The sequence below is a fragment of the Humulus lupulus genome, chromosome 9, assembly GCF_963169125.1.
Source record: "Humulus lupulus chromosome 9, drHumLupu1.1, whole genome shotgun sequence".
Taxonomy (NCBI): domain Eukaryota; kingdom Viridiplantae; phylum Streptophyta; class Magnoliopsida; order Rosales; family Cannabaceae; genus Humulus; species Humulus lupulus.
The window spans coordinates 7,912,004-7,928,627 of record NC_084801.1 but is presented as its reverse complement, the minus strand read 5'-3'; the positions used below and the strand labels follow the sequence as shown (position 1 = coordinate 7,928,627).

At 36.7% G+C, this 16,624-nt stretch overlaps 1 protein-coding gene, 1 long non-coding RNA gene and 1 pseudogene across 2 annotated transcripts; 2 read left to right on the top strand and 1 right to left on the bottom strand.

Annotated features, from left to right (window-relative positions):
- The first annotated feature begins 1,030 nt into the window (after positions 1-1,030).
- On the top strand, positions 1,031-3,218 carry LOC133800691 (uncharacterized). Its single transcript, XR_009876570.1, has 4 exons — positions 1,031-1,621; positions 1,702-1,776; positions 2,245-2,306; positions 3,026-3,218. It is a non-coding gene; the product is annotated as an uncharacterized LOC133800691 (long non-coding RNA).
- Positions 3,219-7,266: 4,048 nt separating this feature from the next.
- On the top strand, positions 7,267-11,217 carry LOC133801859 (LRR receptor-like serine/threonine-protein kinase FLS2). Its single transcript, XM_062240089.1, has 2 exons — positions 7,267-10,465; positions 10,598-11,217. Exons 1-2 carry the CDS (start codon positions 7,375-7,377, stop codon positions 10,924-10,926), a joined length of 3,420 nt encoding a protein of 1,139 aa, XP_062096073.1. The 5' UTR covers positions 7,267-7,374; the 3' UTR covers positions 10,927-11,217.
- Positions 10,057-13,104, bottom strand: LOC133799382 (uncharacterized; annotated as a pseudogene).
- Positions 13,105-16,624: the final 3,520 nt, after the last annotated feature.

Below are 16,624 nucleotides of genomic sequence, written 5' to 3'. Positions count from 1 at the left end.
GCATCTGTTGAGACGAAAATTCCATTTTTATTCATTTATTTATTCATTTTAATGGGAGTTAGTTTCATTCCTTGAACTCTATAAATAGGACTCTTCACTCAGTCATTTGCATCATCTTTCAAACACTTCTCAGAGCTTCCAAGCTATCAATTTCGTTCTACAGAGAAAAACTAGGGTTTTGGGGTTAAAAACTTTCAAATCTAAGATTTTCTAAACACTTGGGAAGTAAAGCTACAGCAGCAGTAGTAGTGGTATAGTTTTTGTGAATTTTGGTTTAAGCTGAGATTTAGTTAGAAACTCGTAAAAATAGTTATGGATTTTATAAGTTTAGCCTATAGTTTAGAAATATTAATTTTATCATAAGGTTTGATTAATATAGTTGGTCTTAGAAATGATATTTATTATAACCTAAGGTTTAGATAGAATAATTAAGAGCGTGACACTGGTCACATGTATGTTTATTAAAGATTTAAGGATTTTGATGAATAAAAACAATCATGGATAAGTTTAGGAAGTCTAGAAACTTCACTCAACTGTTAGGTTCACGTTTTACTCAGTCAAAGTGGTTTAAACAAATTCAAGTATTGTTGAAAGTATGCAAAAACATGTTTGAAATATTAGTGTATGTCGATATATCGCAGCTATAGAGGCCGATATATCGCCTATGTTGATACGGAAGACACGTCGACTTCGCACGAACGATACCACGGAGGCTCGGGAATATGGGACAGGCAATATATCGCCTATATGTAGCACCCACATTATTTTGATATAATATAGCCAATAATCACATGATTGCATTGCATCACATATCATACAATATGTATAATTTGAGCATATGCATATTCTTATAAGTGTTTTCATGTATAAGTATAAAAGTTGTGTATGTGATGTCTATATGTATGCTCAATATTATTAACCTTGTGGCATTTGAGTTGTCTTTTATGGGTGTTTGATGTGCTCAAGATATAAGAAAGTATGAAAAATATGGACAAGGCATGAAATTAAGTGATGAAAGTGATATATAGAAGGCAAAATAGGTTAAGTAGTGAAAAATAGTACAATGTCGATTACTAGTATTTCGGTGTAAAATTGAGTATTTATGGATTTACCAAATGTAATCGAGGTATGATTAAGGTCTCATTGATGATGTAAAAATGGTTTTAGAACCATTAGATCAATTCTTGATGGGAGGTATACATAATCAGTGGTATTGATGCAAAGTCAAAACGAGCTTAGCATAAGTGCGCTACGCTCGATCGGGTAAGCATAACTATTGGGTATGAAGTCATATGGACCTAAGGTTTGGTGTGAGTGTTTTACACATAAGGATAATAGGCCTAGCAGATGATTAAGTCGAAATTATTGAAGTGATAAGGTTTTCATAAGTCAAAAGGTGAAATGATGAGATGAAAGGTGTCAAATTTTGATACAATAAGGCTAAATCATTGAAAATAAGGAATTTTCATCAACCTTATCACTTTGCACGACCATTATTCTGAAAAACAGAGAGAAAAGAAAACCAAAAACCATTTCTTGGCTGGTTTGAAGAAATTCTAAGGATATCCAAGTGAAAGCAAAGCCAAAGAAGTAGATTAAGTTTAATTCTAACCTTTTTATGGTAAGTTCTTGTACTTGGAAGTTAAACTATGTTTTTGAATTTTTCTGAGAGCTTATATATGGTGTTTTATCCTTTTTAAGATATTTCTTGGGGTTTCCAAGTGGTTTGAGGTTTAGAAAAGCTTGAAGAGATTGTTTTCGCCAAAAAGTTGCTCGGTAAGTGAAATTTTGTGTTTTATGAGGTTTTTGGGGTTCTTGGAGTACAAGATGATTTTTGGTTATTTGATTGAGTTTAGAAGAGAGTATATATGTTTATAAATGTTTGAATATATGTGGAGACTCATTTAATTTGGGTGATGATCTAGGAGATAAGATTTTTATCAAAATCGGTATATGATAACTTTATGATGAATCATGTTGGTATTTGGGATATATAGTTATGGCAGGTTATTTGATGTTGATTATTGGTTGATTTTGATATTTGAGGATAGCTAAAATTAAGGGGAAACTTTGTCAAAATTTCTCTAAGTGTCTAAGATAAATCTAACGCTCGATCTAGGTGGTTTAAGGCATTTTAGGCATGATTTTGATATGAAATTTGATATGATATTTTATGTGTATTTTTAAATGAGAGTTCAATGTCTTACTGCCTTCATTATGATGAGAAATCCATGCCATTGTCAGGATAAGCACATCAATACCTAAGACACCACTTGTTACACGGTGAACTATATTTTGGACAAAAGGTAAGGAAAGTACTCAACTGCAACACAAGAATTATGTGTTATTTGAAAGTATGCATTATGTGAATATTTTGTGAGTAAGTGGTATTAACATACAGTGACACTTCATCATAAATTTGTATGCATGGCATAATAGTGATATGGCAAATTATTATATGATATAAGACCATGCATGATATTATTATGATTAATTATATGATGCCTTTGCAAGTTTTGTGCAACATAAAAGAAAATTGTTATAAGAAGTTTAAGTTCAGTGCCACTGTTTTGAAAAAGGCAAATGAAAGTGTTAATAAGTGTAAACGGAGGCCTATAGTAGGCTTATAGTGGCTGCCCAATAATTTGGGCTAGGTTTTAGTGAACCAATTATATTGTTTGCCATGTTTCCGTTTTTATTTCTCCTCCATATGAGTTATTGTTATATGTATTGACACCACAGTGTGTGGCCGCCTTAACTCTTGAGCCCGACGGGGCAACGATGGAATAAGGTTTTTAATGTGCCCTACTGTGGTGATGGCTAGCCGGAGGAGAACCCATGAGATTTTGTATTATATGTGTAACAAGCCCTGCAAGCATTGACCAATTTAAACAGTGTGCACAATATTAAGGGGCCCAAAATTTAAAAAGAAGTTGTATATGTCCATTGATATTGGGTAATCATTATCATTGCATGCATTACTTTGCTTACTGAGCTTTAGGCTCACAGTTGTCTTGTGTTGCAGGTAGAGAAAGAAATGTGTGAATGACATGAGGAGAACTGAAGCATGGTCCTGACCCTGATTTGTACATATGAACATATCGACCTTTTTGTGGGTTATTTCAGTTATCAGTGAGATGTTTGTAATAAAGTGTGAAGTTATGTTTTGAAAACAAATTGGGTTATTTAATACTTATGTATAATATGTTTGAGACCCACTTTATGTTTAATGTAAATAATGTAAAATAAGTTTTCAAGTTTTAAAAAAAAAAAAAATGTCCAGACTTTTGCAGTAATAAATTATGATATAGTTTTAAAACGTAACACCTCAAATATGGTTTTAACTAAAATAAGTGAGGGTGTTACATATTGGTGGCGATATATCGGCTCCATAACCCATTTTTGAATTTTCGTAGAATCCTGAACTAGAAACAACCCTCAACAACTTTGACTTGTTCCTGAACGTTTTTGACCGACATCTGGGCATTTGTTGAGCGAAAAATGTATTTTTAATCATTTATTTATTAATTGAAATGGGAGTTAGTTTCACTCCTGAACTCTATAAATAGGACCTTTCACTCAGCAATTTTTCATCATCTTTCAAGCACAGTTCAGAGCCTCCAAGCTGCTAAGTTTATTCTAGAGAGAAAACACTAGGGTTTTGGGGTTAAAAGCTTTTCAATCTAAGCTTTTCTAAATACTTGGGAAGTAAGCTTTTGTGTGATTTCGGTGTTTGAGGTATAGATCGAAGCTCTAAGCTATCTAAGGTACCGTTAATTTCCAGGTTTAGTCCATTTCCATTCTTCTTATTCTTTCCTTTTATTTCAAAACCTAACTCGTTATAATGACTTTTGGTTAGGTGTTCAAACTTAAGGTTTTTGGTAAGTCTTTATTTCGAAGGTTTAGATCTTCTCTTCAACTTCATCTTTCTAGAAATTTATGGATCTTAAAGAAATAGCTATATGGATACAAAGTTTTACGTGGTTCAAGGCATAAAATAATCCTAGTCCGTGAGTCTTTTGTATTAGGGGATATGTTAGCTTGTGGTTGAAAGTTCTTTACAGTATCTTCTCAGGTAGCGTTTATATTGCTCTGAGTCTAGGTATCTCTTGATAAAAAATCAAACCCTTTACAATAAGACTCGTAACCCTATTTATAGTGGCTGAAATCATTATCCGTTAATCATACTATTAATCCACGTCTCTCTCATAAATGGAAAGATTAATACCCTTCCATTCATTGGGCTGCAATGAGTGGTAGCTACGGCCCAAGCGAGATTTGCGAGGCCCACGACAGGATGGAAACCACTTTACGGGGAACATGCCCCCGAGACTGTCAGGGCATGCTGCACATATTTCTGTGTCAGGTGGCATAGTGAGCATGCGAATTGTCGAATCGTACCTTAGCAACCCTGCCAACGGATCATTTACAAAAGTATTCAGACAATCTTTAGACTTTGAGGATCCACAACCATTGACACGTTGATCCACCTTCTCGGCACAAGGCCTAGAGTCTCGGACCCAGGAAGACCTTAATGTTAAGAAAAATAGTTTTGCCTCAATGGAAATGGTAAGAAAATACAACTCTAAACAATATATTACAAATAAATATTGATTGATTAAATAAAGTGTTACAACTCTATAACTGAAAAATCCAAATAAACAATGAAAAGAAGAAGAAGCAGAAGAAGAAGAGAATAGTGAAAGATACAACTCTAATCAAAAGATTACAAGTAAAGTAAAGGTGTTTGAAACAAAAGAGAAGATGATTACAACTCTAAACAAAAGTTACAAGTAAATAGAATAAGAAAATAAGAAGAAAAGCAATAGAGAAAAATGTAAGAACAAAACAAAAGGAAACTCTCACTTACATAACCTAAGTGAAGAGTGTTGGGGATCACCAACTAGAACAATGTTTAAAACCTTGTCCAGAAGCTTATTTCCCCCTAACTCAAGCACTAATGGATCTCTATCAGATATTGGAAATGCTTTATGGAATTATCAAGCCTCAAGATGTTTCTAGCCAAGTGCTCTAATGGATAGAAATGTTGTTTCTTTCAAGTGAGCAATAAGCTCCTATTTATAGAGTTTAGAGACACCCTTTGAATTTCAAATTCCACCAACCCCCATGGCTATTACCAATGATTAATTGAATTATTATGGAATAAATAATGAGATTTGTGAGTTATTTGGGTTTTTTGAGCCGTTCAACAAAGATTGAAAAACTGAAAAAATGGTCAGTTTTGGCTTGTGGCCGCGGCCAGGGACATTAGTGGTCGCGGCCACTACTCTTTGTCCCACAGGCCACGACCACCAACATTCAGTGGCTGCGGTCACTGACCATTTTCAACACTTGAAAATGTGCTGTTTTTCCAAACGGTTACAAACCCTCCCAAATGATTTTGTAACCCCCAAAACACATTATTGCAGTTAAAATCATATCTCTAACAGCCATTTCACATATGGCTTTATGAAATTCATCTCAATATTGTGTAACACCAAATTTACACAATAAATGGTAATATTTGGAAGTTACAAATTTGTAACACCAAATATGTTACATATTTGGATATATCTCACATATCTAAATATTGTAACTATCTATTACATGTTACAATATGCGACACCCTTTGTCACATTTATTTAATCTAAAACATTATATTACAATATAATATAATATTACATTATATTATAAAATAATATAACACTTAACACAACATTCGTGGCCTTAACTCCCCGAGGGGGAGGAACTTTATCTCCGAGAGTGAACACTCGGCAATTGCACTATCAAGGCGCGACACCTACTCTCTTTCGGACGTTCCCTATCATGGGAACATTCTCTCGCTGACTACAGGCCTCAGGGAGTAACAAGCTCCGAGTGTGCCCACGTGCCACGTAGTCAGTCATCAGGGACTCCCACATGTCGTTCACGGGAAAATACTGACTACAAATTTAATATTATATTAAACATATAATATATAATATTTTGTTGTCACTGTCAAATTCAAAAATCAGAACAAACATAAACTTAAATAAAAATTAATTAATTAATTAATTAAAATATGATATTTTAAAGATATTTTATGATAATTTAAATAATTAAATCATATTTATTTAAAAATAATAAAGACATACATATCATTTTTTTATCTTATAAATTTGTGTGGTAATTTATCTTTCATCAAGTGATTGAAGCTACTTTTCTTCATCAAATTCAACAAAAGACATTACGAGATATATTAGAAACTAAAAATAGTTGATACATATATAATATTGTCTACACTGTGATCTTTTCTATTATTATTTTATTTTCATTATTAATTTCTTTTTAAATATTATTGTATTTTATATATATGTCATGTAGTCATGTAAATATATATATCAATATTGTGTTTAGATGTCATATATGTAGAGATTATTGATATCAATATTTATATATACTATATAAGTATAATTCATTTTATTATATATATATATATTTAAAAATAACACTGAACCAGTTTTTATTAAAATTATAGAAAAATGTTTACAATTTTAAAAATAAGTATAGAACTATTATTAATTTTATTATATATATATTTAAAAATAACACTGAATCAGTTTTTATTAAAATTATAGAAAAATATTTACAATTTTAAAAATAAGTAAAGATGCATTATACATTGTTTCTACCTAATATATAAATATTTATATACATATAGTGCAGCTTTTTTTTTTCTTACTTTGAATATATTTATATATATAAAATATGCAACTTGTTCTTAAGCGCACTGCAATCAAAACTGCGTTCGGTAGGCTGAATCAGTGAAGTAAAATCATTCAGACTTCACTCCACAAACAAACACTCCACTCATCTTACAATAAAAAAATATTAATAATTTGTATTATATAATATAACATAACGGCAAGAATAGTATATTTTAAGTATACAAGAACTGAATCCATGGAACTATGGGAATGTATATTATATTTTCAATATATGTGAATAGGTTCCATTAAGTAAAGTTAGACTTTAAGACCCTTTTTTTAATTATTTTATGAAACCAAGGGTAGGGATGGTTGGACAAGCATTTGGATTTTAATGCCTTTGTATATTAAAATATAGGCTTTGAATCTGTATAATACTGATAATTCTCTATCAGTTTATCTCGAGTGGAAGCAAATTTGTCATCATGGATGACCCCAGAGAGTCAAATTTGAAGTCTTCCTTGTTCAAACAATATATACTCTTCGAATATCTTATCTGTAATATCTTGATAAGAACACAACTGACTTTGTGGGGTCTTACTACTTGCCAATATTTTATTTTTATATAAATATATATACATATTTATAGGCATATTTAGATTGCACCATTCAGTGTGTAGCATTCTTAATGCAACTAAAGGCAATGGCTTCTTTACAAAGAGTAATGAGTTTGATAATAACTACACTTTGTTATTATGCTCTTGTTACTTCTGTTCAATCAGCTCAAACCCACTTGGAAACCGAAGTTGAGGCCTTAAAAGCCTTCAAAAGCTCCATCACCAGTGACCCAGTTGGAGCTCTAGCAGATTGGAAAGATGTAAGCCACCATTGCAACTGGTCTGGCATTGCCTGCGATCCCATATCGAATCATGTTGTTTCGATTTCTCTGGTTGATAAGCAGCTCAAAGGCCAGATATCTCCTTTCCTTGGCAACCTTTCAAGCCTCCAGGTTCTTGATTTAACTCAAAATTCATTCACAGGCTCTATACCAGCTCAACTGGGATTTTGCTCTCAACTTTCTCAGCTAATTCTGTATTATAATGCTCTTTCTGATTATATCCCACCACAGTTAGGAAACCTGAAAAATCTGCAGTCTCTAGATTTAGGTACAAATTATCTTAGTGGAAGTATCCCCGAGAGCATATGCAACTGTACTACTTTGCTAGCTTTTAGTGTCAGTTTGAATAATCTCACAGGAACAGTCCCTCATTGTATCGGCGAGTTAGGAGCTTTACAACTTCTTGACTTGAGCCAAAACAAGTTGTCTGGAGTGCTGCCATTGGAGATTGGTAACCTGTCAAATTTAGAGTACTTAGAGCTGTTTGAGAATTCTTTCCATGGAGAAATACCACCCGAAATAGGACGTTGTAAGAAGCTGGTTTTTCTTGAACTAAATACCAATAAGTTAACTGGAGGCATTCCTTCAGAGATTGGTGAGTTGGTTCATCTAGAGGCATTGCAGCTATATGGAAATAGGTTGAATTCTACCATCCCAGTTTCATTGTTTTGGTTAAAATCGTTGATCAAGTTAGGACTCTCACGGAATGAGTTGACTGGAACTATTCCATCTGAGCTAGAACATCTAAGATCTTTACAAATATTGACCCTCCATTCCAATAAGTTTAGAGGGAGAATACCACCTTCATTGACAAACTTGAAAAATCTGACATACTTGAGTATGGGCAACAATTTCCTTACCGGAGAGCTTCCATCAAATATAGGATTGCTTCATAATCTGAAGAACTTGAGCATGCCTGTCAACCTCCTTGAGGGATCAATTCCATCTAGTATAACCAATTGTACTCAACTTCTAGGCATAGATTTGGCAAACAATAGTCTGACTGGAGAAATTCCACAAGGCTTGGGACAGTTGAGAAATCTCACTTACCTGATTTTGGAAAATAATAAAATGAATGGAGAAGTCCCAGATGACCTCTTTGATTGCTCAAATCTTGTGAAGTTAACTTTGTCAGGGAATAATTTTAGTGGATCATTAAAACCAGATATTGGCAAACTCTTCAATCTCCAGCTATTCCATGCTTCCTCAAATTCCTTTATTGGACAAATTCCACCAGAGATTGGTAACTTAACCAACCTTTTTTCCCTGATACTTGCTGATAATAGTTTTTCAGGACAACTTCCACCAGAGTTTTTTAAGCTCACTCAACTCCAAGGTGTCTCTCTCCGTGACAATGCTTTAGAAGGTGGCATCCCAAAGCAATTTTCTGAGCTGAAACAGCTTGCTATACTCGTTTTGCAGCGCAACAGATTTACAGGTCCAATTCCAGATGCCATCTCAAGACTTGAGTGGCTTACAGAATTATATCTTCATGAAAACATGCTCAACGGATCAATTCCTAGAAGCCTAGGAAGTCATGGTCGACTTTCAGTTTTGGATCTCTCTCACAACCATTTCTCGGGATCAATTCCCACGTCTCTGATCACGAATCTAAAAGGCATGCAAATGTATTTGAATCTTTCATTCAATCACCTGGAAGGAAGCGTTCCACAAGAGCTTGGCATGTTGGAAATGGTGCAGGAAATTGACATGTCGAATAACAAACTTACCGGGATCATTCCCAACTCCATCAAAGGATGCAAGAATTTAGTTTCACTTGATCTGTCAAGCAACAATCTCACAGGTCCAATTCCAGGGGAAGCTTTTGCTGGAATAGACATGCTTACCAACTTGAACCTTTCAAGTAATAGCTTGAATGGAGAACTGCCTGAAAACTTGGCCAGCTTGAAGCACCTTAAATCTCTTGACCTTTCTCATAATCAGCTCAAGGGAAACATCCCCTCAAGTTTTTCCAACTTTTCCACCTTCATACACTTGAACCTGTCTTACAACCAACTTGCAGGCAAAGTTCCAGAGACTGGGATTTTCAAAAGCTTAAATGCATCCAGTTTGGCAGGGAACTCAAACCTTTGTGGAGCTAGAGTTCTTAAAGCGTGCAGCCAGACCGGTTCACACCAGTCATCAAAGAAAACTGTGGTGATTCTCGTTGCTGCACTTGGCTCTGTTGCTCTACTTTTCTTTCTCGTGTTAGCTGCTCTATTCCTTGTTCGACGTGCAAAGATGCATAAAGCCACAAAAGTTGAAAATCCAGAAGCAGATTACACTTTGGTGTTGCCCCTCGAGAGGTACAACCGAAAGGATATAGAATTAGCTACGAGTTTCTTCAGTGAAGACAACGTGATAGGTTCCAGCAGTTTGAGCACTGTCTACAAGGGCCAAATGGAAGATGGAAAGATTGCTGCTATAAAGAGCTTGAACCTGAAGCAGTTCTCTGTAGAGTCAGATAAGTGGTTCTACAGAGAAATGAAGACTTTGATCAAACTGAGACATAGGAATCTGGTGAAGATACTTGGATATGCTTGGGAGAGTGAAAAATTGAAGGCCTTAGTTTTGGAATACATGGAAAATGGGAACTTGGACAGCATCATTCACAACCATAGGGTGGATCAACAAAGATGGACACTATCAGAGAGAATCAATGTTTGCACTTCAATTGCTAGTGTATTGGAGTACTTACATTCAGGCCATGATTTTCCCATTGTTCACTGTGATTTGAAACCTTCTAACATCCTCTTGGATGGAAATTGGGTGGCCCATGTGAGTGATTTCGGAACTGCTCGAATTCTTGGTGTTCATCAGCAGAATGGGAATGTCTCATCATCATCAGCATTCGAAGGCACTGTTGGGTACATGGCACCAGGTAACTAACTCTTTTATCCATTGGACATGTATGCTTCCATGAGTAGTAGTATGCAACTTCTTTGAATTCATCTGTATATCTTCCATCTATAAACTTTTAATCATTGGAATTCATTGCTTTCATTCTCACCAGAATTCGCATACATGAGTAAAGTCACAACAAAGGTGGATGTGTTCAGCTTTGGCATAATTGTGATGGAGTTTTTGACAAAGCAAAGGCCAACTGGATTTATCGAAGAGAGTGGGATACCTATCAGTCTGCGACAACTAGTGGAGAAAGCCCTTGAAAATGGAAGAGATAAGCTGCTTCAAATTCTAGACCCAGAGCTGGTTTTGAATGTCTCCAAACAAGAGAAGGAAATACTAGAAGAGCTGCTGAAGCTAGCCTTGCTCTGCACCGACTCAAATCCTGAAAATCGTCCCAACATGAAAGATGTTGTGACAACCCTTTCAAAGCTATGAAGGGTATGTGAAAATAGTGATAACCAGCCATAAGGTGGAATCATTCTTGAATGTTTATTAGTAAAAAAAAAAGTGTCTTTTTTTATTGCTTTTCCTAATGTTGGATTGATATTACCTCGAGAGAAGCTTGAAAACATAGGATTCAAACTTTGTGCTCTTAGCTCAGAGGTATAGAAAAAGAGACTGGCAATCATTTTGTAGACTCTACATGTAATACCTGTCCCTGAGATTGCAAATGTGAAGTTACAATCCAATTAATCTTCACGATTTATAATACTGCCTTTTTATCAATTCCATTTCCTAAACGGTGACTATATAGGTAACATGTTTAATAATAAAAAATGAAACTTGAATACAAGAAATATACAGGTAACGTATTCTAATTATAAAAAATGAAACTTGAAAACAAGAAGAAGAACTACAGAAGAGAAAAAACAACTCCAGTTGTAGTGTTACTAAGAATGCTTTATTCATTTATTTACAGCATACAATATGAGATTTTCATCTGACAGAACATTAGTGTTTTTGAAAAAGAAAGAGTACAATCACATCACTAGCTAGTTGATAGTGAATCCCTTTCTACTTTAGCTAATCAAACAAGTTCGAAAGAGAAATGAATCACAGTAAAGTATGGAGAACAAAACCAGAATAAAAACATAAGACATAGTATGCAACAATACATGGGAGATGAAGGCCTACATTGTTGGAGGAGGATCATTGAGCAAAAATTCCTCAATAGTTGATGGGAACTCCAAGCATCCAAAACCACCATCCGCACCTTGAGAAAAAAAAAAGCAGCTTTTCCCAAAAGCAAAAGTGACAACCTGAAAGGCTCAATCTTTTCCTCCCCATCATTCCCACAATTCAAAAAGTAGTCAATCCAACCCTCCAGCCTCTCCACTTCCTTGCCACATTTTGGCCCCTTCACTTTAGCAATCTTTGAGTAAAATCCATTTTCACAATGGCAAGAAGAAGCTTCCTCTTGCCTTTCTTGACAATTTTCAGACAAACCCAGAAGTTGAATCAACCCTTCAATATCACAAACCGGGTCAGATTGGGTTTCAGTGACTGGTTTGGGGAGCTCTGGGACATTAGACTAAATTGGGATTTGATGTGTTGGTGGGAACTCAGGGAACATGAGAGAAATTGTTGAGGAAGTTCACTGCTTTCTTGGTGTGAAGATGAGTTTTGGTTGTGGTTTGAGTCAAGAGGTCCAATTGGAGATATATAGGTGAGCTTAGTGATGATTGTGTTGATAAACTGTGTGTGGATGGTTGTGGTTGTGGTTGTGATTGTTGCTCTTCCAACTTGAGTCTCCTATCAACCTGTGATAGTTTTAGAGTGTCAAAGAAAAAATGTTAAATCAAAAGAAGAGACATAAATGAGAAAACTTGCACAAATCAGAATGAAGAAAGCAAAAACTGAGATAGAGCGCAGAGATGGAGGTGGTCTCCTAATTTTGGCAATACCCAAATATGAAAGTAATTTTTTTTTCCTTTTCTTCCTTGAAAAATACCAAAGAACTCTCGCCCATCAATAATGTTTTGTAAAATACTATCTTTTTAACGAGTATTTTACAAAAATAGCATTGGTTTGGATTTGGGCTATAACAAAAAGTGGAGAAGGAAGTGATTTTAAGGGTATCGAAATTTGGCGGGAAGAAGGAAAGTGACTTACGATGCGAAGAGCAGAGGAGACAATCTGCGACGAAAGCTGTGTCTGATTCAGAGGATTCCGATGGGATCTGTTGTTGTAGATGATCAGACCACCATGGTCGGTTTGGATAATGGATTTGGCTATGGCTATAGCTATGGCAACAGTAACCGTAACGGAAACAAAACCGGTTTTTTCAAAAGGTAAAATAACTAAAATTTAAAAATTTAAATAAAAAGTGGTAAAATAGTGTTCCAACAAATGAGCTATTTAAAAAAAAAAAGAAGGGAAATTTGACTTTTAATGCATATAAGGGTATTGTATTTAAAAAATACCCTATCACCTAGTCTTATTTTTGTCCTACTATTTACCTTAGTACCCAAAATACCCCTGTCATTTGTTTCGACTCTCTCTCTTCTCTCTCGGTTTCTCTATATTCCCTCTCACTCTCGATACCGAACCAAAATAACTCTAAAAACCCACATTTAAATCTGTCACAACCCAACGATCGGAGAAGAGAAGCATTTTCGGAGAAAGTCTTCGGAACCAGCACTTGAACATCGGACCAGAAGCACCCAGAGGCAACCAAACAACTTCGAAGTAGGCGAAACAACTCCCAAGTACGCGAAGGTGAGGGTTTTCTTTTTAATCTGCAATGTCTAGTTTTTTGTTGATGTTTTGTTCATAATATAGATCGGGGCTGGGTATGTAACGCCCTGGATAGCCAAGACCGTTACACTGTGTGTTTATAAAGTGCTAGACTTGCTAATCAAGTCATTTAACTCAAAATGTGTTACAGAAGCTACGAAGGAACTAGGGTTAAAAGTGTTTTGGTCTCAAAAGCCGCACTTTCATTAAGGAACGTTATCTGTTTTCACGGGATCCCAAAAATACAAGTTTAAAGATCGTTTACAAAAGTTATAAGACTCAGATACAATAACCAGCCATACTAAGGCAAAACAAGCAGTTAGGTAATCCCTGTCCTGGTCCACTCCTCGACCATGGTGATCGAACAGCTAGCTATGTACATTACACCTCGGAGCTCTCCATCTCAGGCTTGGTCTAGCTTGCCCTTGCCTTTACCTGCACCACGTAGCACCCGTGAGCCAAGGCCCATCAAGAAAACACAATGACAGCAGAGCATAAGCAATTATCAGACAAGTCAATATCTCACATTGCATCACATAGCCTCAGTCAAATAACCATTCAATATAGTCAAGTATTCCACATTCTAGGCATATCAATTCATAACATGCACAGTTTATAAACGATAACCAGGGCTAGCGCTCACAGGCTGCTCCCTCTGTTATCCCAGTGTTCATGGCTCCCAATGGCCAAATCGCGCTCTGTGCGCTAATAGTATGTACGACACTCTTAGGCCGCTTTTACATGTCCCATGGCGTAATACCAACATTGACACGATACAATTCTCGGGAGCACTTAGTCCCATCACAATTATATAACCGGGTGCAGTTTTCTTACATTTCAATTCACAAGCTTTGACCCCTTGACTCCTTGAGCACGATCCCCCTCGAGCCCTAGCGCTCACCTAAACACAATCATGGCCAAAGTCATCATCAACCCTCAAGTTCAAAACCTAGCCCCGGGGCCAATCCCGAGCCCCCGGGAAGTCCTAGTTCCACCAAACAGGGTGGTGGAACCAAACCCCAAATCTTAGGTCAAAAACCCTTGCAAATAACCCTAAAATCCCCTTCAGAAGGCAGGGTAGCGCTATAGCGCTCTTGGGAGGGTGCTACAGCGCTACAGACAGAAGCCAAATTCCCCTCAGCATTATGGCCTAGCGCTACAACACCCAAAGGCTAGCGCTGTAGCGCTAGTCACAGACAGCCCAGCACCAAAATTTCTCTTCTGCGATTTTCTCGAACCAACCTCAACCAAACCTCTTCCAACTCTTACCCAAACTTAAAAACAACCTCATGACCACATTCCACTCATCCCAAGCACCTCAAACATCTAAAACCCAAGCACATGCAATCACAAACTCAGAATTCACCATAGCCACTTCTAAACTCTAAAACCCAACATAAACTAGCTGAACATCAGAGTTAGAGCTTAGAATCCATACCTTTGATAGGATTTCGCCCACAAGCTATCCCTAGGCCTTCTTGACTTGCTTTCCTTTGATCCTTTCCCTGAATTTCCCTAGAGTTTCCCATCAAACTCAACTTATACATCAAAGTTCAGAAACTAAACCAGCAGTTGAAGAATTACAAAACCTTACCTCAAGTGCTGATGAAACCTTGCTAAACCTCTGCTAATTCCTCAATCTTAGTCTAGGATTCTTGATGCTTAATTATCCCAGCTCCCCTCTGAGTTTTACTCCAGAAATCCTCAGGAAAATGGTGAAGGAAGCTTGAACCGACTCAGAGAACTCCCTCTGTTTTCTCTCTTTCTTTTCCTTCATTTTTCTTCTTTTTCAGACTTCTATAATATTCTACAAATCCCACTAACATAAAGCCTTGGTATTACTTAACTTATGTAAAGAAAATGACCATTATACCCTCCCTATTAATTCTAACCCTTTAGTCCACTTAAGGGTATCTTAGTCATTTTACCTAATTCCCGCTAATTCCTCGAGTGTCTCTAATATTTCCCGCTTAATTCCCGATACATAATTAATCACCAATGGTATTCCTCAATGTCAAAATAGACTCCAATATACCCGCCAAACTCCCATTTATACCTCTAAGCTTACCCCGAGCCGGGTATATATCCCCGCTATGACTTTTCCGCCACTTTGCTCACTAGGATCGTCTCGAGTCACAGATCACAGATATATCCACATAATAATGTGGTCTCGACAATTATCACATATATCAAAGCAGTTATGCCCTTAATGGCCAAATTACGATTATGCCCTTCTAACCTAATCAGGGCCTACATGCATACTAACACACATAGTCATGCATCTCAAATACTCAAGTAGTCATATAACATGTTTTAAATCATAATCATGCATCTAAATCATTAAAACCACACATAATTCCCATTATGCCCTCCAGGCACACTAATCAAGACCCTTAAGCCTTGTTAGCAAATTCGGGTCGTTACAGGGTAATTGAGAAATCTGGGTTTTTTTTCAAAAAATTTGACCCACCTCGATAGACCTCGATAGTATATGTTAGGTATGTTTTTGAATGTGCCTCGATTGACCTCGATAGGTCTCGAAAGTACTCGATGCTATTAGATATTTCAGTTTTAGGGGGCCTCGATAGGCCTCGATAGAATGAGACATAAACCATGATTTAGCATCTACCTCGATAGGCCTCAATTGACCTCGATGGTATTAGACATATGACTGATTTAGCCCCTACCTCGATAGGCCTCGATGATAATAGACATATGGCTGTTTCTAGCATCTTCCTCGATAGGCCTCGATATGCCTCGATAGAATAAGACTTATGGTTGTTTTATCACCAACCTTGATAGGACTTGATAGGCCTCGATAGAATTAGATATTGTACGCCCTGGTTTTCCCACGGGCTGGTTAGCAGGTCGGGCCTCAGACTAATCAAGGTTAGTCCGTAAGCCTCCCCAGGTCAGAGATCTAGTTTTCCAGGTCGTACCCACTTAGCTCGAGGTATCCTCAAGAACTCGCCAATGCTGCCTAACACTGGGGAGAGGAGTCCTTCAGGCCGAAGGTTGGGTCAGTGAAGAAGCTCGTTGTGCGAGCTGATGCTCGTGGATTCCTGATCCTTTGTGAAGTCAACACACGCAAGATAAACGTGCCTATATCTGACATCACGTGTCCGATATCTCCCTGACTTTCCGGGCACGCATCAGGAACGTGCGCATTCAGACACCCACGGCTGGGTTGGGCCGTGCGGCCCATTATCTCCTTACATACTGATTAGACCACATTTATGTGTCAGGTTTAGGAATTAATCATAAATGTTACAGAGTTGATATGACCAATGGTAAGGTCACGAGATGACCTCCATACCAACTTCCAGGTGCCTTCTCCTATAAATATGGGGACCTTGGGAGTTGATAGGGGTTGGAAAAAATAGTCTCTGAAGAGCCA